The sequence below is a fragment of the Linepithema humile genome, chromosome 5 (genome assembly GCF_040581485.1).
Source record: "Linepithema humile isolate Giens D197 chromosome 5, Lhum_UNIL_v1.0, whole genome shotgun sequence".
NCBI classification, from domain to species: Eukaryota; Metazoa; Arthropoda; class Insecta; order Hymenoptera; family Formicidae; genus Linepithema; species Linepithema humile.
In genome coordinates, this window is record NC_090132.1 from 27,095,209 (window position 1) to 27,117,753 (window position 22,545).

Here is a 22,545-nt window from a genome sequence, read left to right on the forward strand (position 1 = left end):
GAATGCATATCGTCAATGTAACAAATATAGGAAATAAACTAATTATTCCATTGATTGCATTTATTAATATCACCGATATTAATTAGCATTCATTAACAAATGCATTGAATGAGAATCGTTACTTTTTATTAATATTGTGTTCGTGCATCGAAAGCAAGATTATAGAACTTAATTACAGGGAAGGTTTAGCGGAATAAATGCGAAAGGAATCTTATTGAATTATATATATATATTTTTGCATCAAATATTACATATTGACATATATACAGTCATCGTCGTGCTACAAAGGCGTGACTACGTAGTTATAAATGTCATACGAAAAATAGGAGTGACGAACAATTATAGAATCGTTCACGGACGATCATCTTCACTTGATCATCCCATTCAATGAGCCAACTACATTCTCGCTTTATATGGGAAAGATCGAACAATTCAATGGGTCATTTCGAAAGCAGTTTCAATCCAAGCGATCTTGGATTACGCATATAAAGATCTTTAATCAATTATTGTTCCAATATTTCGTCAAGATATCAGATAATTTATTCCATTAAGAACGCTGCGCTCTTAAATTATCAAATAAAATGCGAATAATTAAAATACTTATAATTAAGGTTGCTTTAAAAAAGTTCAAATTTTAAAAGGAATTTTCCAAAACAAGTTATTTTGAAAATAAATCATTGAGATGTGCATTAACGACCAAGAATTACTTATAAACTTACGTTAATTCAGAACGTGTGTGTCTTGAAAATTAATATAATTGTGTCGAAATATTCGTAGTCGTCGTATATTTCGGAAATATTGTATTTTTCACGCAAGCGAATTTATCAAAGAAGAATGTATCTTTTTCGCAACAATATTTAACAATACTACGATCGTTCGTCCAATTGAAGCACTTGGCGTTTTCGATGCTCTTTAATCATCAACGTTTGACTATAAACGTAAGAAGAATCTGTGGGATTGAACTGAGCTTGAAAACTTACGTGTGTGTATGTACGTGTACGCACTTGTGCGTATTCCTTAAAAAAATTACTTGTCCTAAAGGTAACGAGCGCTTCATAGCTTCCTCGGCACATGGCGCCGTTTCCGTGGCTAATAGTAAGTACGTATAACACGGTAACCTCGGTCAAATCACAATCGTGGTGGTATGATTTATATATTTATATATATATATTTATATATATATATATATATATATATACGTATATATTATTTATGTTTATATATCTATGGTTGTATTTATATCTCATATAAAAATTAGAGAGCTTTTTACAAGTTTTTTTTTTTAATATATATTTGTATACCGCGCGCGGTTGACTATAAGTATTTATTACAGGAGGGTAGTACGAACACTTGTGCGAATATATAATAGATTGTATCGATAGTTAGAATTCGACATAGCGACGATCGAGATCGCGGTAAGGCCTAAAGTAATTACAGCTTAAGTCGGACTTGGATCGCGCAACTAAAATAAGAAGATCCGCAAGTCGGACTTAAACGAGATGTTATATCGAGATGGCATACAATTGAGATTAGCTGACTTTGGTCCACGTATCGCGAAATTTCTTCTCTCACACACACACATTTGTACAATACACATCGAAGATGTTGGCGCTGTCGCAATAAACATAGCGTTTGGGAAGCGTTGTCGAAATGGATGATTTTCGATGAAATTATGTAATGCGGGCGCGTAACGTCGACAATGGGAGGCGATCGTGGTGCAAAGTGATAGAGATACAAAAGAATTTCGAGGCACTCGAAAGTCCGCTCGACGCTCATTGCACGTTGCTCATCGCAATATTATGCTTACGACGTTGTCTAACTAAGATTGAGCCTCGATGCGAATTTTAACAGCTAGTTATGTAGATATACATTGTTTGTATATAAAAAAAAAAAAAAAGAAACGTTATAGGCACAGTGCTATACACGCTATTCTTACCGTTACTTATCGTTGCTACAATACGCACTTAAACGCGTAGTCGTCGTGAATTTATGATTCACGACTGAAAGGTAACATAAGGCTCGCGCGTGCTGTGAGGAGCACCGCGGGTTTGCGCACGCCTAAACGAACTGTTACAGTTTCGCCTGACGCCGATCAAAAGCTGTACTTTCTTCTACTCTTGCTTGCCGGATGTCGCAATTCGGTGGCCGAAAGTGTCGCAAGTAGATGACGCGTGGCTGATGAAATCACGCGCGCGGATTGGAACGAGAAGTTCGAGGATGGGATCGAGAAGCGCAAAGGCGTGTTTCGCCCTGCGAGGACCTGACACAATTTCGCAGATAAACGCGACGACGGCGAGAGACACGAGCTGCTTCATAAAAAACTGGTTAAAAAGTTTGCTGGCTGGATTCGCTACAGTTTTACGCGCAAAACGCTCCCGCGCCGTCTTTGCGAACTCGAAATATTTTTTCGTTATCAAAATACGGCTTAATACTTATCAAAGTATGTTAAAATGTGTTCAAAATTACACGGAGTTAAAAAATAGTCACGTGCGCATGCTAATTCATGAATGAGCGCGACAAATTGTTGAAAGACATCGATAAATTATTGAAAATCCTTGTCTTTGCAGAATTTCCTTACAATCTCTTTTTTTTTTTTTATGAAATATAAAGAATTATGGCACAAAATTATAATGTGTCGCATTCGTCATTTTCGATTTCGCTTCTGAGCTGCGCGTAATTGAAAAGAAAATTCGGATGAAACGTGCGTTTTTACATCTCGGCGGGATGCTGCGAGAAAACCGATTTCCAAGCCTCGAGGTTTCCGATCGATAGGATCTTATATCTCTCCTTCCCCTTCGTGTCTTTTCTCCTTTTCTCTCTCCTGACGAGAGCCCGTCGATCAACGATTCTCTCTCTCTTCCGCCTTCGCGCAGACTGTCGAGACTCTCGCTCGGCTCCTTTATTGCGTTTCACTTTCGCGATGAGCTTACCCGTTCGATCGGGGCGTGGCAAAAGTGTAACGCAAGAGAGGTCCGAGGCCATCGGCTGCGATCGCACGCGTATGTGAAGGAGAAAAACAGGGCCCGCGCGCCAGGGCTTCACCCGAGATCTGCATTGTGCGAGCTTAGTCAGCGCGTCCGCAAGGCCGTGTTACGAAACGCCAATAATAAGAATAAAATGAGGAATTCGATGACAGGATTGAGGCACTGCATGGCGAAGAAGGAGATAAAAATACGAGGCTGAATAGCAAAAGACAAAGTGCAAGCATGAGATATGAAAGTATGATATTGACATTTTTTTTCTCGAAGAAATGTCGAAGCGCTAAAAAAATGTGTGAGATCTACATAATATAATTATATGCACCGACGTACTACAATCGCAGCGATACAAGTTCCCCGACCTTTGCCGGTTCGATAGTGCGGCAGGACACGCGCGCAAAGCTGCTCCTATCTTAAAAGCACCGGTTGCGTAGATGCTATCGTTTAGAAAGCGCAATAATTTTGATCCGGCGATTAAATTCTCGCCGACGCAACGACGGTGGCGTCTCGCCTTTTCCACACGGCGATTCCAACAACAATCCGGTAGATATTTATTAGACTTCTCTATCCCGCCGCGCAAAAGTGTATCGCTTCGAGGAAGCGTTTGAAAACGCTGCGGTTTACGAGTCATTGTCAGCATCGTATCGCGCGCCAGGATCTCTCTGGTGCGTTCGCGCGTAGAAAGCGCGGCTCGTTTTTCGCGCGATTAAACGAAAAGGGCGTGGAAAACGTGTCCGACGGATGCAACTCGGCGGATGCACCTTGAGCCGCTCGTAGCTCACGTCGGGCGGCCTTTCGTTACGAATCACCGATCGGGTTAATCAAGGTCGGCTCTGCACCTGTGCATTGCCGCCGCGCGGCGTAGAAAGCGCCGATAAATTTGCACCCAATATCGCACCGGAAGCGACGATTAAAACGTTTCACGGTGAACGAACATGGGCGACGCTTCGTAGGAGATTACGGCCATAATCGGACAGGTTTGCGATAACAACGATATCGTCTGTAAATCAATCCGCAGTTATTTACAATACTCATCGAATTACGATAAAAGATAAGAGTCATCTCGGATGGGAAACGGTGTTTAGCGTATCAGCATATTATTTATTACACGTCGCCGGGTTTTTATCATCGCTCATAAATATGGAGATCTTTCTCGAATGGTGGAGTAAATATCATTATAAAACTAGGATCGAATAGTTTCGATATCTCTCTTAACACTTTTGCGTAGCATCGATTTCCGCGCTACGATTCGCGGATTTCACGATCCCACGGCGATTTCTTTTTATTTTATTGCTACGATATCATTCCCGGAACGGATGCATTGCGTCGATCGGATCAACGGTATTTACATCGGCATCGCAATTGCGTGGACGCAAGTCTCGTGATTAATCGAAGTCGCGCGAAGTAACACTTTCAGTCACGAAACTGACTTGCTGTTTGTTTTCCGCTCCGATGGTGTTGGCACGATCTAGAAAGCGCAGTAAACTCGCGCCCGAAGACCGGTGCCGGGAAGCGATTAGTCCGTTTTTAAGGCTCGCCGGTCGGGATTTTCAACGGCGTTCCGTAGAACTCGAGAAAACCGTGAGCCCGCTTGTAATAGTGGTATCGCGTGTCGCTGGATTATTGCAACGACGAAAGTAATCCGCGACTGTATTTCCCGCTTGTGATTCCACCGTGTGATTTCAACGACCGGGATATAAAGAGCTCACGGACGGAATACGCGTGATTCTCACCGGAAATAGTTGTAAAATTGGCGAATTCTTAAATTCAAGCGCGGATTTGCGCTATCTCTAGTAATATTATCATCGAGAAAAGAGGATGTTAAATCTAAATTTAGTTTAGAAAATTAGTTACAATGTAATAAACAGCGTTTTTATTTATTAACAGTCGCGTGGAGAGTTTTTAGATTTCACAAATTTGTAGCAATAAGCTATTTAATGTACATTGTTTGACAAAAAATCAATGCATTTCGATCAAAATTCTAGGTTTATAATTTTACAAAATATTAGTCTGTAAAATTCAAGATAAAGATTTTCTTAAATAAACAATTCTTGTACTGTGATCTTCCTATAATTATTTAATATAATATATAATATATATTTATATTATTATTTATTTATATAATATATTATATATTTATATTATATATAATAAGTACAATATATTTCCTATAATTTTTTAATATATGCAATATATTGTTGGCAGCAGTAATTTTGAAATTGGATCTAAAAATACTCCACGTGAAAGAAAAAACCACGCAAATTTTGCGACTTAAAAATAACGCGCAAAATAAATCTGAATAGATTTCAATAATTTCAATAAAGAATATCACGCAATAATAATCTCAAGACCAGGATATATTAATCCACCACTCAAACCACGAGCCTTCTAATTTAGCGCCGTGACTTAGCGCAGCTTGCGCGCATCAATCCTCCACGAATGCAAAACTCTCGTAACGATGATAACAGTATAAGTGTGAAGTTTTAGCACATGCAAAATGTCTACATGAGATTTCGACCAGATAATCTTCCCTACAATATGCAAGATCTTTGGACATGCGAGATCCTTAAAGCATACGTGCGCGCGAAGCATCCCAACGTACGGCAGACGTCGGCAGGATTTATCCCGCACGAAACGCACACACGTATCGCGCATAAATCTATCTTTTGCGCATGCAAAATAGATAAACAGTCATTTAGCTCCACACGCTTCGGCCCTCACACTTACGCCTTTGACCTTTACGCGTTACGCTCTTGCTACCGCGTTGATCGGGTCGATCCTGAGGTCAACAGATGCCCCTCGGAGGAATCCGCACCTGCGGATGCACCGAATCGGCGCGCTCGCGTATCGAACGAGCCACTGAGCTCGGCTAGAAAGTGCCGATAAATTTGCACCTGACTCGAGCGAACGGAAGACGATTACATCGTTTCGCTCAAGGTACGGTCTTCAGCGACCGTCCGCAGGAAACGGGGGGATATATCATCATTCGTGTGGGATTGCCCGCGGTTGTACGTTCACCAGGCACTTCGCTCGTTTACTCGCCTCTTCTTGCCGATCATCGCCGGCAGGAAGCACGCGGCTTTTCCACGCTGCAGGTACTGCGTGCTGCGGCGCGGCGCCGCGCCGCAGTTTCGATCCGAGTCCTTTCTTCACTTCAGACGCTTCCGACGCTACGATGGGAACCTCGAGAAATTTCGCACCGTTCGCTCGAATGCCGGAATGATACCTGTTTGCCGCAGTTTTTTGCTCGCAAACGCGCGCGCGGATATCGCTTCCCGATGCGTTGCCCGCGAATCGCTATCGAGCACATCGAACAGAGCAGATCGCTGCATCATACTCCGCCGTTATTTTGCTAAATGCGAGCAATAAAAGGCATACGATGTTGGATATGTCAGTAGTAATCCGCGCGATTTTTAAAAATCGCGATCATCAGATACGCGATGATGTACGCTTTCCCGTAATTTTCTTCCCGGATTAAGATTTATCAAGTTAATAAGGAAAACGGTAACGTGGAAATCGTTATCGATAAATCGTCACTCGCTTTATTATTTAATTTCCGAGTGACAATTAATTTAAAGACGACGCGCGATATAGCACACTGATTAGGATTTGCGATCGTATGAACATCGCGAAGTTCGTTAAGTCCGCGGACAGTTCTCCGTCGTTATTTAATAATAATTAACTCTCCTCCGGCGTGATAATTACATACTAATAATTACGGGAAACTTCTCTTTTTCTTGCAAATCGGTTTCCAAGGCGGAGAAATAGCTTCCTAGCTCTCATCCACTTCTGTAGAACAGTGATGTATCGCCTGAATCAGTTCCGCGAGATTTCAATTAGAAAGTGGATATAATTCTCGCTAATTTAATGAAAATAAATTTTAATTATATTTTTTATTTAATTGACGTTATTAGAATAAACGTGTGATGCGTGGTTTCATATAGGTGTTCCGCCGATTCGTGCACCTTTCAAGACATTTCAGTGTTGAAAGAAAATTGATAAACGTCGCTTTGCCCTTTCATTTCTTAATGATAAGATTCTCGATACATCCTTGACACGTAATTTTTTTTTCTCGACTGAAAACTAAACGACCCGCGGCGCGCAGAGTGTGACGAACTTTCCGAGCTCCTCTGACAATTTCAATTTCCTAACAGCCGAGCGATCGGCAGCAAGACCGGTGCGCGGATCCGCCCATCGATTTCTAAACACTATTTTATTATCGGTCTTCTCGACAGCTCATTGAGCCCGGCGATCCACGATCCGCGGATTACGTCCGACGATGCCCGAGTTGCTTGGATGCTGAAATTGACTTTCTAGGTCGTAAAATCGAGCAGTCGCGCGCGCGATTCTGCTGAAGCGAATCGTCCAGCGTACTCCGGACTTTTTCTTCAACCGATTTTCTTATCCGTCAGAATCTTCTTCGCTGCGCGATGAGATCGTTAAGTTTTAATGTGCCATCTTGCAAAAATCTTGCGGTGCGCAACGCATGCGATAACTCTCAACGATTTAAAACGCGAATGCTCATCGGATTACGCAGACTTAGTGCTTAGATATTACGGCGATGCAGCACGAAAAATGATTATTAAAACGGGCATCCTACAATATGAGTTTATAAAAAGTTGTACATTAGCAGCTTGTTAAGAAAATATTTCTATAATTTCTTTTCATACTCGTTGTATAAACTTATTAATATCTGAAAAAAGCGTTAGATCATTTATTGTATGAATGCGCATAGATTCGCATGCGACTTCCTTGCACATTTCGCGCTATATTAATCGCGAAATCGAACTTCTGCAGCTTTGAACTGATCCCATCGCGCGAAAGGAATGCGTCGTGAAAGGTGGAAAAGTGTAGGGACGATCGAAAGGATTGCAACGGCCTTAATTGCAGTGCCGACGCTTTTTTCCGTGCTATCCTTTCTTCTTTGCAAATTAGTCATGCGTTATACCGTCGTAATTTGCGGCATGACTTCACGTAATTCAAGAACAATGCCGTTTTTTTAGGACTTTACTTTCTTAACATTTGCGAATTGCACTGACCAGCTGATGTAATTTATACTTTTACACGATATTAATATAACATTTCGTATTGTAGATTCGATTCAATTTTCTGTAGAACAATAATTGCACAATGCGTGTATTACAATTTTCGATAAATAAATAAGAAAATTGCGACAACCTGCAAGTCTAGATTATGCATATTATCTCGTTTCCTGATTCTATAATTCGACGATTTGTGGAAATTGTAAAATCGATAAAATACTCTTTATAATTAACATCGAGAATAAAGAGAAGGTATAAATATGAGATAAAACAGAAATTTAAAGGACGTGTCAATTTATACTATCGCAAATGCGAATTTGTTTTGTTTAAAGATATATAAAATATATAGAGAATAATCTTCACGTAATCTAACATTTTAAAAATATACGTAAAATTCGAAATATCAATATAACATAATTTATAAAATTAAAGCAAATTAAAGCAAATTTTCGTAAGCAACATCTCATAGCCATATCTTCCCAGCTAATTGGAAATCTCTGAGATATTTTCTTCTCTTTCGTCTTCACAAATTGCTTTCTAAGTTACAATCAACTCCGTCTATTTCTCTATGACTTTCCGTCTCGCTCAAGCACGCGTTTAAGTCTAAAATTATCTAGTATTTAAAGTAAGTTAATCATTTACCTAATTTAATTATCAAGGCTCTTTATATCGATCTGATTGAATCGCACTCTTCAGGATTAGAGGACAGTACGTCCCGGAAGTTAGGCACACATTTCTCCAAGGCACGTTTTCGATTTTTAATTCTTAACAACAGATCGAATCTTTCGGTGGAAATTTTTCGGCGAATTCATTTCAAAGATCGCAATGATTTTTACCTACCATGAAAACTTTATTCTTGATTGTCGTTCGCCGTCTTGAGCAAAGGATTCATCACCGATTTTTCAAAATTGACGTTCACGCTTTTCCTTCATCAGTATGTTTTTATGTCTCGATTCACGAGAGTCCTTACGAAGAATGTTTCATTTCGTGCACTATAGATCTAAGGTCACCACAAGAGCGTGGCAGTGTCTTCGTGACGATACCGTCGCGGAATCTCGCATGGTCGGAGGTTTAACCTTTTCAAGACACTTTCGCTCTTGGTCAATCCCGACGCGGCTCGGAACATCGAAGCTGCCCCTTGTTCGCGGACTCCGGCGCGCTTGAACGAATCGACAAAAAAACTTCTCTTAACTGTGAGCTTAATTGGTCGCAGCTGACACAACGGACATTACCATGCTGGCGGCCGCGCAACCCCGGGACTCAGGTATTATTGCCGGGGGAGAGCGGCGGCGAGTTCGCGTCCCTCTGCTCCCCCTGGACGCTCTCCGGTCTGCTGGCCGTGCTGCTCGACCTCGAGCTGAGATTGTCCCGGTCGCTGAAGTACGACGAGTCGCCGCGCTTCTCCTCGAGCTGCAGCTGCTGCTTGTCGCTCCTGAAGTCGTCGGCGGCGTGGCCCAGCAGACCGGGGAAGTACGATATATTCTGGCGCTGCGAGGTGATCTTACCCATAAAATTGCGAATCTCCTCGAAGTAGGAGTCGTCGGCGCGCGGCAGCTGGCCGTGATACCTGCCGTCGTCCAGTATCGTCGGCCCGTCCGCGTCGTGCTTCTTCAGGTGCCGGTCGAGGTTGGTCTGCTGGCCGAAGCACCTCTCGCAGAGCGAACACTTGAAAGGCTTCTCCTTGTTGTGGATGTTCCTCACGTGACGCTGCAGGTTGCTGGAGATGCTGAAGCTCCTCTCGCAGTATTTACACTTGTACGGCTGCTCGCCGGTGTGCGTCCTCAGGTGTCTCGTCAGGTTCGCCGAGCGCGGGAACACCTTGCCGCAGAACTTGCAGGAGTATCGATCCTTGGGTTTGAGCCCGGCCTGCACGCTGATCGAGTAGGGCGGCAGACTCGCGCTCTGCTGCTGCGACACCTGCTGCTGCGTCTGCTGCGAGGAGTGATTTTGCTGCTGAGCTTGCTGAACGCCGGCCGGACTGCAGGTCCTCGCGGTCGGCTGCGACAAAGAGGAGGACGAGGAGGAGGTCGTCGACGAGGTCGTCGAGGAAAATCTGCTGGACGGCAGAGGCACCATCGTGGGCAGCGCTCTCACTTGGATCTTTGGTAGATCGGGCACCGGCGTGCTGTGATGGTGCGACCTGTACATCGCCTCGAGAACCAGCGGGTGCATCGCGTGATGCTGATTGAAGAGCACCGTGTGATAGGGCAGCCCGCCGCCCAGGCTGTTCTGATTCAGCACCTCGACCTCGTTCTGGTTTTCGTCCCTGAGCCGCTCCTTCTTGTGATCGACGCGCAGATCGAGCGGCTCGCAATCGAGGTCGTCCTGATGGTGCGGCTGGGGTGGTCTGGCCGCGGGACTCATGTGCGGTTGCTGTTGCTGCTGCTGCAGCTGCTGCTGCTGCTGCTGCTGATTCGTCGGACTCGACAAGCCGCGGCCGTGACCGTGGCTGAGGTCGTACGGCAGCTCCTCGGCGTCCGGCACGCGGACGCTCAGGGGATAAATGCTGGCTTGCTTCGGGCTTATGTGGCCCGGCATCTTCCTCGGACTCGAATCCTTCTCCCGCATGGCTGGAGGATACTTCGGGTCGTGCAGCAACGTCGGGGGTAAGGTGATGCTACCGAGGTATCCGCTCATCACACTGTCTCTGTCACTCGGCCTTGCTCCTGCTCTCTCCGCTTGGGATAGTCTGAAACACGGGGAGCACAGCGCTTTTCGATTAGTTAACGAATTTCGAGAAAATTTTTTAATTTGTATTTTATATTTTTTTCTTTTTGCAAATGTGAAATACTGTCTTTTTGAAACCAATCTAATTTTCAACAGGCTATTTGAGAAACTTAAATTAGCGATTATTGTGTTACAACATTTCTCGCATTTGAAATTTTTTACTACATCAAAGAGATTCGGATTTTTAAAATGCTTGTACATTAAAATTATATTTCATTTGAAATTTGGCGCACATTATAGATCGCCTGTAATGGGCTTTTGTGTCGTTAAATCAAATGTTATTATTATATTTAGACGCGATATTACGTAATGTGATAAGTGTATCAATTTAAACGCGATATCTCAGTTAAGCAATAGCATACTTCAAAGTTGGCAAGGTAACGCAGCAACGAAAAATAGCGTCGTTGAGCAACGCAGACGTGCGGCGTTAAACAAATTTTAAGGTCGCGTCCGATTACGACACTCGAAACGTCAGTCAAATGTAATTGAATACACCAATCCGTGGCAACGTCAGATAGACACAACCGATTATTACAGATACGTATTAGAGATACGTAACACCGACCGTTTGACAAGCGAGGTTCGCCGCGCGCTTCATAAATAAAAAAATCTACGTGATGCTTTCTTTCCTGCCGCACGCGATAGAACCAGATTACGGAGTTGGAGAAGAATAGAGAAGCATTATACGATCGCTAGAAAACGACGCGATTTGGAAACATTAGTGAAAGGATCTCTCTCTCTCTCTCTCTCTCCCTCTCTCCTTTCCTCGATCGACATCATTGTGAATCGTTGCCGAGCGTAGCGCGAAAAAGACAGCGACAGACAGGAAGAGAAAGAGAGAGAGAGAGAGAGTGGAAAAGAGAAAGAAAAGCAAAGAAAGAGAACGCAACGGGACTCGATAAATCAAGGCATCAATCGCGCGCGTTGTGATAAATGTGTCTTCGGCCCGCGGCTAAGCTAAAGATTTTAGAAGTCGAAGAAATCGATCTCCCGGGCAAATCGAACTGCTCGCATTTTTATCACTTGACGTAAGACGTCGGGGATAGAAAAAATGTAGATAAAGTAGGAACACCTGCCAGATACGTAAGATGTGTCTATCAGATTTTTGCGATCGCGCATGGATCATTCAGTTCAAATCTCTCTCTCTCTCTCTCTCTCTCTCTCTCTTTTTCATTGCATACTCCGTTTCTAAATGCTTCTCCATTTCACTCCGGCACGTGCTTCGGACTTCGTCCGCTAATTGACAGAATTTTATTAATAGCTCGCGATCATACGCGCAATTAATTCTGCTCGAAACTTTTTCAATTCGCTCATCAGCGAGCAGATACCGTAGATTTCTTCCGCAATGTGTGTAACGATATCTGTAACAGCGCGAAAGAGATATCGCCTGTTCAATTTATCGGTGTATAGATTAAAATATCTATTAGCTAATTATTAGCTTTTCTATTAGAGATTTTTTCTGTCTCTAATAGAATTAGCTCCTATAGCAGGTACAATAAGTAAAATAGGAGATAGAAAAGGATAAACATAATATTAAAAAGATATAAAAATTTTGAATAAATAAAATCTTATCTTAAAAAAAAGGCATCTACTCGCATTCATCGTGTCTGCTTTTCCGCGACTGGTTATCTCGATGCGCGTTATGCGTTACTTCGTGCAATCAAGCAATTATCATTGCGAAAATTGCATACTTCGATAGTTCATATTATGAGAAGAATAATGCAAATATATTTTTTTGTACTTTATAAAAAATTTAAAGTGTCTTCCTAGAATTATGATATATATTTCTTTGTAATTAAAAAAATAAATAGCGCGCATTTGTGTGTCTAGTATTTTAAATCTCGTACAAAATTTTGTGATAAAATATTTACACCACAAAAAGCAAATAAAATGCAAAATGTGAATATAATAAAAATAACATGTATAAGCATGGATCTTCCTAATTTTACATAAATGTATTTTATGATTTTATACTTCCGTCGTGCAATTATTTGCTATAGATATATTATTAATAAATTTCGACGTAGAATATTCGATTTGCGAAGGAGGAAAAATAACATGTTTTACGTCTCACGCTTCAATAATCGTTATTATAAGTCGACTCATCAGTTGAAAGTGACGCAGAGAGACAACTCGACCTAACATTAGAGATCACTACTTTCCGCGTGTCTTGCGAGCGTTGATGTCTCTATCAACGCGTGGCAGGGGAAGGTGAGTATATTTTATCTTCAATCGCCACGTGCTACCGAGCTAAATGTAGAAACGTGAGAGAGGCTTTATTGCGTACCGCGGACATATCTCATCACTTATATTCGATTTTCCAAGAGTGTAAACAGAAATATTAAACATAATGTGAATCATAACGCAAAATTACGACTCATCGAATATGGAGAACTTAGTCAAATCAAATGACTCAATATATTAATTAACAGTACTAATAAAATTCTAAATATCGCTATAATAATTATTATAAAATTGCATTTGAAATTATTTTATTGCAATTAAAGTATATAAATAACAAAGTTATATACAGAATAAGTAACACATTAATGTGTAATAAAAATAATTTAATTCCATAATTTACAAGTAATTTTAAAGTCGTGAGCTTCTAATAAAAGAACTACATTTAAGAGATCCTCGCGAAGGACATGAGCGGCAGGTATTTAATTTTAGCTCACGTTAAATTGACTCCTGACTTGTTGATATACAAATGCAATCTGAAAAAAATATTTACAATGTCAACGTAAGCAATTAACGCAATGATTTAATGATGTTTGCGCTGTAAATACGTTCAGATCGTTCGTGGATCGCGATCGTTTTGCGATCAATGGCTCCGCCCGTGTGTACCGTTGCGCTCGGACTGATCCAGTTACGAACCAGAAACTAATCTTCTCGTCGGTTGTCCACTCCGGTGAAAGAGAAATCCGCTCGCTATGTTGTCAACGCGACTGAGAAGGCAAGGCGGAAAAAGAGCGGCGACGCGCAACGTAAAAGGAGCGGACGTGCGCAAAAACCTCACTCGTCCGACGATAATAGTGAAAAGCGTTAATTATGGGCGTCGCTAAGGATGTCTTGCGACTCAACCGGCCGAAGTCGAAAGTGTACACGCGGTGCGAGCTGCCGCTGTCGATTTTTCTGCATTGCACCGCACCGCGTTGCAATTTTCGCGCGCACGTCTGAAGAAAGTGATAGTAGTAGAACGTGTGTCGTCCGGCGGTTGAGATGCGGTCGATTAAGTTCGATTTACATGTACTTTCCCTTGTTTCTCGTAATAATACCGCGCGGAGAGAAACTTTCGCGCGACTCGACAGAACGCATCCTCGGGCGACGCCCTATCGAATTTGGGAAGACGAGAACTTGCTGGGATAATTTGCTGAAATTTACGGGACTGATAATTTGCTTGGAAAACATCAAGCTGTTTGCTTTAATCTTGCGGCAGTGCTTTATGACGAAGTAATCAAAACCTCTTTATGCATCGCTATAATCAGCATGTTAAATTGCTAACTGAAAGTTTATAAATTACTTTTGTTTTCCCGAAAAAATCGCTTTGTGCAACTGCAAATATTGATTTAAGATTAAATAATTAGAACTTAAAATTGCCAAATCTGGCTTTTGTTACACGAAGAAGATTTTATATTAAAAATTACTATGATACAACAGTAGCTGCCTCCCATAAGAGGAATTATAAGTTTAAATACTCTACGGCTACTATGTGAAAAACATAGTAAACATTTTTATAATTTCTTCATGGTCCGCAACTACTGCCATACATAATAATTTTCGATATAAAATTTTCTCTGTGTAAGAAATAATACACTAGTATATAAAAAAAATAATATAAAGTTCATTATACCTTTATAATTTTCAATTTATATGAACCGTTTTTTAATCTTATTTCAAAAATCTGAGATTCTCTCTGCGTTGAACGGAGTTTCTCCGGGCGATTCGAGTGAGTAATGTCCACGGGAAACGGTAGTCGGTTACGCAGAACGGGAGGAGAAAAATAAAAAGAGCGAAAGAAAGGGGAACGTGGCCGGCGAAGACTGACGTCTGTTACGTGAATCAACCCGGCTGACGTTTCACGAGATCTCCCGAGATGTTGGCAGCCGCGATCCAGTTTTCGGTTTCTAGAAAGTCGGGATGAGCCGGGCGTGGTTTGTATCTCTTTACCGTTCAGTCCGTCTCCCTGCCCTGCTCTTCCTCTCTCGCTACGTCGTCCTTGCTGGTATGATTTCTCTGCCGACATTCACCTACGTGTACGATAAGTGCTTCTCCAGGGCCGCATGTATCTCAATATGCGCGATAATTTATGTCCGTATTGAAGACTTAATTTATTATATACAATATACTAAAATTTTATTTATCAAAATAATTCTATGATACAATAAAGATTCATTTATTTGTCGCAAATATTATTATTATTAATTTAATGTGTGTAACTTCGTATTTTTTAATCACGTAATTTAATGATTATGCATTGGATGTTAAAAAAAAAAAAAAAAGAAAAGAAGTTAGCGATAAATTGCAATGGTAAAATGGTAATTATGGATTTTAAGGTTGCAAAATAAATCCAATGATTTGGGAATATTATAAAAAAATAGTTTAATACAAAATGAAATTGATATTTTCTTGCTCAGTTCTTGTTTCTTTGCAACCAAATAATCCAAGAAAAAGAAATATCTAAATTTGTTCATATACGTTCAGCTTTTATTAAATTATGTAAGAATATAGATACAATAATTTTTAACGCCAATTTTGTTGTAATATTTACATTTTCACATTTATCGATCCATAGTAATTATTCTGTAATAGTACACAATCGTCCCTTCGCGAGCAACGATTATTTTCACTTTAATTAATTTCCGCGTGTAACACGATAAACGTCGGTCATGTAACGCGTATTTATCCAGCACTTGTTACCCAAACGGGACACGTCCCTGGTCGCTTGTCGAGCACGAAGATTTTAATCGGCCGTTTTTTCTCGCGTGACGCAATTCCTCTTCCTTCGCGAGCAACGAAAGAAGAGAGTCGAACAGGACGACAAGAAGGAAGCACTAATTTTTTTTGCGAGCATAATAAGCGTTTCTTAATGCATTTTGCACACACACACATTCAGTTATTCTCTTAATAATATTCCCAAATTACTAAAGTATTGTGCGGCTTTAATTCTACTGTTGCAAATGTATTGCTAACTTCTTTTCTTTTTCTCTTACAATATCCAATGCACTGGCATTGAATTGCGACGTTATTAAATTAGCAATAACACTTGTAATAACATTTTAGCAAATTTTATGATTTATTTAAGTAATATTCTTTCAAGTAAGTTTGGATTTTATTTCACAGCTTACAGTTTCAGGCTACCAGGAAGATTCACGCGGCTTACATTATGCGCAATATATTCACGCGTGTACACCGCATACGCGTGTCATTCATATTTATTCCAAAATTTACAGTTTCGCCCAACGAATTCGTCTCTCGTTACCTCAACGAGATAAGTTGCTCGGTCGCGTTGTCGGACTTCGCACACGAGATTTCAATCGGCTGTTTTTTTTTTTTCCGCCTGACACAATTTCTCTCTCCGGTCTCTTCCTTCTGTGGTGTCTAAGGACAGTACGTACGGAGGAATTAAAAGAAAAAAAAAAACAAATAAATAAAAAAGTATCGATCCGCGCGCCGCGTATCCTTCCTCGTTCTCCGTGCATGGGACTCGCGTATGGGGGCCTGATCGTTCTTGCCGATAAGCCGGCCAAGAAGTGCCGGCATTTAATTACGACGCGCGCGCCGCTTTAAGCACCGCCTTGTCGGAGATAAAGTGCGCCATACGTAGCTAAATTGATACATTGCGCGACGCGAAAATATTACTTTCCGTATGTGAGAGACAGTCAGCAAAATTTCGGTAGTCTCGGGCTTCGTGTTTAAATAATTCTCATGGAGATGCCTGTATGAGATCTCCTGTGTATGAGGAGACGCATAATTATTTTAATAGTATCCTTGTGAATAAATAGTTTTTGAATTGAAACGCGGACGGAGATTTTTTCACAAGATTGCATAAGCATCAGCATACTTTTTTTTTGAAGGCTTGTCAAATTTGCAGATTTTTTCTTCGATTATCTTTATCTGTGAAGCTAAAGTAAATCTACAGTAAAATTTTCCGTGGCTTTCTAAACGCTTCAAATTGAAATGCTTGTCATCAATTATGTTCCTCCAATTTATGGAACAGCTTCGTTTATGAAATAACTTCCAACATTCTTCAAATGACGGAAATTAATTATTGTATGAGATAACGCTAACTGTAAGAAGATATTGATGCTTTCGTGGAAATTATTTAAATCGCGTAGAGTAAAATAAATATCACGGTTTTTCAATTATACAATTTGTATTTATTGGCGATAGCTTATTTTATGGAAGTTTTTTTCCGGAATAACATATTTCAACCGCATGTTCTTTCTTTCGTAAGAAATCGCAGGAGGGTGCAAGTGAATTTTCTTGCACTAGCTGCTGGCACCTGTGTCTTTTTCAATTATCTCATTGCCATATTACTGGAAACGCGTATCGGCTCTTTATAAACTGACAGTACAGCGTGTAACGACGTCTAATGCGAAAAACTGGCCACTCGGCTCTAAAGAAATATATTCATTACGCTGAAAGCGAATACGAGTAAATAGTGTTTCGCTTGTTCCATCTCGTATCTATCTCATTACCGTGTTAGTAGCAACGAGCGTTGCCCCTCTAACGCGTTTATTAAGACGGCAGGTATGACGCGGTGCGATCACGTAATGCGCAGAATATCTTCGTTATAAAGAAAAATTGCTGTTATACAAAGCGTAGTTTATCGGGCTCATTAAACGCTATGATTCATCGGAACGCATGTGCGATACCGACGTTTGGCGTCCCTAAGTGAAAGGACGTAAATAAAGAATGCAAAGAGATGCAGGTCGGATCATTTGGTCGCGATTTTAAAGCGGCAGAACTGCGATAACTTTATCGCGAGTGACTTCCAGCGAATAAAAACGTGAACATTTAAATTTCAATTAAGAAATATAAATGTTAACCCAACATTTCAAATAAATATTTCAGTAAATTCTTAATATTCTGAGATATGTATTCTGCTTGGAAAATTCTTAAGCAAGAAATAATGCTTCAACTGTGTCGAAAAGAAGTCTACATGAAAAGTAGTCTACACTGTTTACATACGTTATCAAAACACCAATGTAAAAGTGTATTATATATATTCCGAGGCAAGACAGCTTCCACTGTTTTTATTTTGGCTCCGTGTCCAATTAACGCTCAACGTTCAACGAGTAACAGGTGGTAAATAATCCGCGAAGGGAACGCGCGGTGAAAGGTCCCGCCGGTTGTGCTTTCGAACGAAGACGCGCGCATCGAAGTTGGTGCGAAGCGTTTAAACTTTTAAATGTTGCTCTCAGTTCGGCTGACAGTCGACATCGTTCATTATTCATGGATTTCGCGCGCTATGAGGCGTACCGCGCAGCAGCGCGCCGCGAGAATTAATTCGCCGACAGCATTCGAGTGGTGTGCCTCTACGCACGTGCACCGCCGATAATCCGACGATTATTATTTATGATCCCGCTTGGCAACGTGCAGCATAAAAGATCTCAATGTGTATGCGGGAGCCGACATGCGCGTCGCCCACGCGCGTTTCTTTGCGGATATTATCGCAATCGGCAGTCTTGCCAATAACGCGGCTCGGTATTGTCGCTCGGTATCGCATATCGTCCGCCCATAAATACGCTCCTCCTCCACCGACGATTCATTTGTCTCTTTCGAAAGATTCCGCATTACTCGGTAGACAGATAGAGACTCGACTTTTAACACGCAATCAATTTTTCACGATTGCTCCATTCATAGATAAATCGAAGATGATTAGCGCGTTGAAAAGATGGAGTTCATTATACGGTTGATATGATAACGCGATACGAATGTTACCACGAGTTGGACAGAGTGTTGAAAACGCGGGCGAAATTTAATTAAGCATCCAACAACTAGATTTATGATTTTAACACCGTACAGAGATTGACAGATTCATACACGCGGACCCAGCGAGTGGCACACTTCTCTCTCTCTCTATAGATCTGCATTAGTTATTTTTAACACGGCGCTTTCTTATCTTCGATAGCAGGAAGTCGGGCTAATAAATAACAGAGTGTGAGTGCACCTTTGTCACACTGACAAACATATTAATTCACCGTGTGATTTATAATCCGCGATTGTATGTACACTTCTAAACGTTCTCTTTACTGCAGTTAGTAGAGAGTTGTTTAATAGGCGGTTTAAATCAGCGTTATAAAATTTTTTTTATCGCATCCTCGTCTCTCGTCACGATGTTCCGTGGTGCTAGAATGAATTATGTACGTCGTGTCAGAGATGATTCTTTTTCTACGAAAGTAAATTAATGGCTCTTTAATCCGCCGGCGACGCTACGCATAAACTGACAGATGAAAGACAGCACGAGACGATCGCAGTCAATCCATGTAAATCGGTTCTAATCGCGCGGACTGGCTTCACAGAAGTGGAAACCGGCAGGCTCGGGTCAGACATATTTGGAAGTAACTTACCTACTTTTACGCGAAGCATTTCGCACCGTCTTCCCCAACATTTTGATGTACCTAACGCGCGCGCGCCTCCACTTTTTCCGTCTTTATCTCAATAGGAAATTAAGGCTCTCTTCAGCTTGATTAACGTGAAAACAATCTTTCTTAATTGAACACCGCGCATGGCAGCTAAGTGATAAAATGATATTATGACTAAATGTGTAGAAAAACTTTTCAAATTTCATGATTCATCATATTTCAAAGAGACTTCGCAACCGATCGCGATCATTAATCTTCGAGATCTGTCGTTTCATTTACTCGGAAGCGCGTTTATGAAGCGCATCGACGGGCCTTATCGGCAAATAAGGCTATCTCTTTCTCGCCTTCGAGCTGAGACGGATGGATCGAGACTCACCTAGCGTCTTCCGCCTTTTACGGTCGGTGACCCTAATAGATGTCGTCAAAGGGAACAGAATATTGCTATCGAACATGCAATCCTGTCTTCAAAGAAACAACACGTGTCATATACATATCATTTTTTCGATTTCAATTTAGATTGTCTTTCCGTTATAAATTTTAACGCAATATCAGTTATAACAAATAAATCGCGTATTTCTCAATTGCACTTTCAAAATCTTTTGACTTTAATTCTGAAAAATCGATCCAATTGTTTTCCCGCCGTTTTTTGAAAACGCAATTGTAATCTTCGTGATTGCGGGAAATCATGAGGAGCATCGAAAGTGAGCACGGCTGGCGAGATTTATTATTACCGTGCAAAAAGTGTCGGGGATATTGCGTAATCGGTGTACAACTCCATCGCTGTTACATCGAGATCGGTTGTTACAGAATTGAGCAACAAACAGCGTTTGGATCTGCCCAAGCGAAACTAACTTCCAACGCGCAGTTTTTACGCGTTTTTCCGGCCCGGCGAGCCCGACAATTGACCGATGGCATTCGCGGGATATCGAGAAGGAAGAAATCGGCGTTTCGGATTTGCCAACGATTTTAATGCGATTGCGATACCGCGCGCGCGGAGCGATTTCCTCGAGGATTTCCTTTTTATGTATTTGCGGAATTTTAGACGCTCGCTGCCGCGCGCGGACATATCTCAGCAGCATTCGGTAGTTTTCTCTACGATCACTGTGATTTAGTTAAATAGCGACCCACTCTCGACTTCCTTATAAAACTGAAGTGTAAAGCAAGCCGCTGGAATCCCATGAGCTTATCGTAAAACGGACAATCCCGTCGAATTCCGCATCACTCATAAGTGAAGCCGATTATATAAAAAAGACCGATTACTATGGAAATCCTTTCAATATCGCATCTCTATTTTTTAAAGATAGAAAAATGCGAATATTTTTGTGATAAATTAATATTCTTAATTAAAATAATTAAAATAGAAATTCCAAACTTTTCTTTTACTTTTATATATAATAATTTTGAGATATAAATTGTGGCGGATAATTACATATTTTAAGTAAAAAAAAATAGCGAGCCTAATTGTGAACGTTGGAAGCGGAAGCTAACTCGACGTATCACGCCGCGATTTTCAATTGCATCCTTGAGGTTTTAATAAGCTTACGCGCGCGCCTCGCTTTTGCTCTAGTTTGTTGCTCTTGTTTAGCAATTTGCTCTGGTTTTATTGAGATTTCACTTCTCTTCTAACGTAATTATCGATCCGGCAATCAAAGGAATCTGCAAGGCTTTGAAATTAATTTTTATTTTGGACATATTGCATTAATTAACGTTTCTAATCAGATTTTTGATTTATAATCTGACAAATCAAACTCGTGCAATTTTTACCAATATTAAGGTTATTTATTTGTTTATAAAAATTGTAAAATAGAAATAGAAAATAGAGCAAAATATATATAAAAGTAAATATTTTTCAAAGTTCATAAATCATAATCCTATTAAATACAGCTATTTTATATGCGAAAATAAATCATCAGCCTGCAAATCTATCGTTGATATCGAGATAAATTCTAACTACAATATAATATGTTGAAGACAAACGTGCAAATCTTCAAATGGCAATAGGCATCTGTTCAGCCTTGCTTATAACATAGTTTCACATTTAATAAAAAGCTCAAGACTGGCCTACCACAAGAATCAACTGTGAAAGCATTAGTATAACCTGCGGCTACAGATAACAGCCAGGTGTAACATCAAGATTCATCGCGAGCAGTACACGAGCCTTTCTCACGAATCCTACAACACATCTTTCCGCTGCATCTGGCCGTAATAATTCGTCAGGAAACTGTGGATTAGGGTGAAGGAGGAAGGAGAAAGGACGACCGGGGAGGAGGACGATGATGGGGGCTCTGGCGTAACAGAGATATCAAACAATTGGTTCCGTCATTAGACACGATCATCATCAGGCACAACAATTTTCTCAGTTCTGTTAGCCACGCTGAAAACGGTTTCTACCCGCTGGCGGATATCCGAGTTTGCGAAACTCGACTGTCAGTATGGCCGATGGAAAGCGAATGCGGTGAGTACAAAGTCGCTCGTTATTTAGCTCACGACGACGACGACGACGACGACAGCGATGTCGGGTATTCATCGATTGGCGCTATTAACAGTTTTCAGCAATAGCGAGTTTTTGTTACTGCGATATTCTTATCTGTATTCTTATCTATGATTAATAATCCAAATTTATCAATTTTCCAAGAGATTTGACATTCAGTATTCAAATTATTTTGTAAAATTTTCTTAAAATATTTGTAAAAAAACTTTTGTAAAAGAAATTTCGTCAAAAGAAAACATCACAATTACAATATATATAAATTTCTGACTTTTTAGAAAAATATTAGAAAAAGTTTTAATTGCTAATTTTACACAAAATTAATAAAATTAACTATATATTTTTTAAAAATTTGAATCAATTATTTACAAAAAAAAATAAAATCTTATCTTGGAAAGAGCTTTTGTTCTTCTTTACTATATTTCTAAAATTGATAATGTTGGCTGTACTAAATACATCAGGATGATGATAGTGATTATCGATAACACATGTAATTTCCGTGATAAAGTGTTACATTATTAAGACTATATTAAGTCATGTAAGGCTCGAATTTCATTCCAAGTTTCTCGAATGATCGATTTCACGATTCAGAAAATAATGTTTTATCTTTAAGAAATTGTGATTTAAAAGGAGTGAAATCGACCGCGAATGAGAAAACGAGAGGTACGACAGTTTAGAAAATAAACGGGAAACGCCCGTGAGTGATGGCACGTCGAGAC

General features: G+C 40.6%; 1 protein-coding gene across 3 annotated transcripts in view; it reads right to left on the reverse strand.

Annotated features, from left to right (window-relative positions):
* Positions 1-209: 209 nt before the first annotated feature.
* LOC105667419 (MDS1 and EVI1 complex locus protein EVI1-A) overlaps positions 210-22,545 on the reverse strand; it is a 114,055-nt gene continuing 91,719 nt past the window's right edge. For all 3 annotated transcript variants that reach the window (XM_012359211.2, XM_067355976.1, XM_012359210.2), the window contains one exon: positions 210-10,709. In XM_012359211.2, the coding sequence (XP_012214634.1) occupies positions 9,281-10,657 (1,377 nt within the window). In that variant the 5' untranslated portion in view covers positions 10,658-10,709 and the 3' untranslated portion in view covers positions 210-9,280. The remainder of the gene's footprint in view (positions 10,710-22,545) is intronic.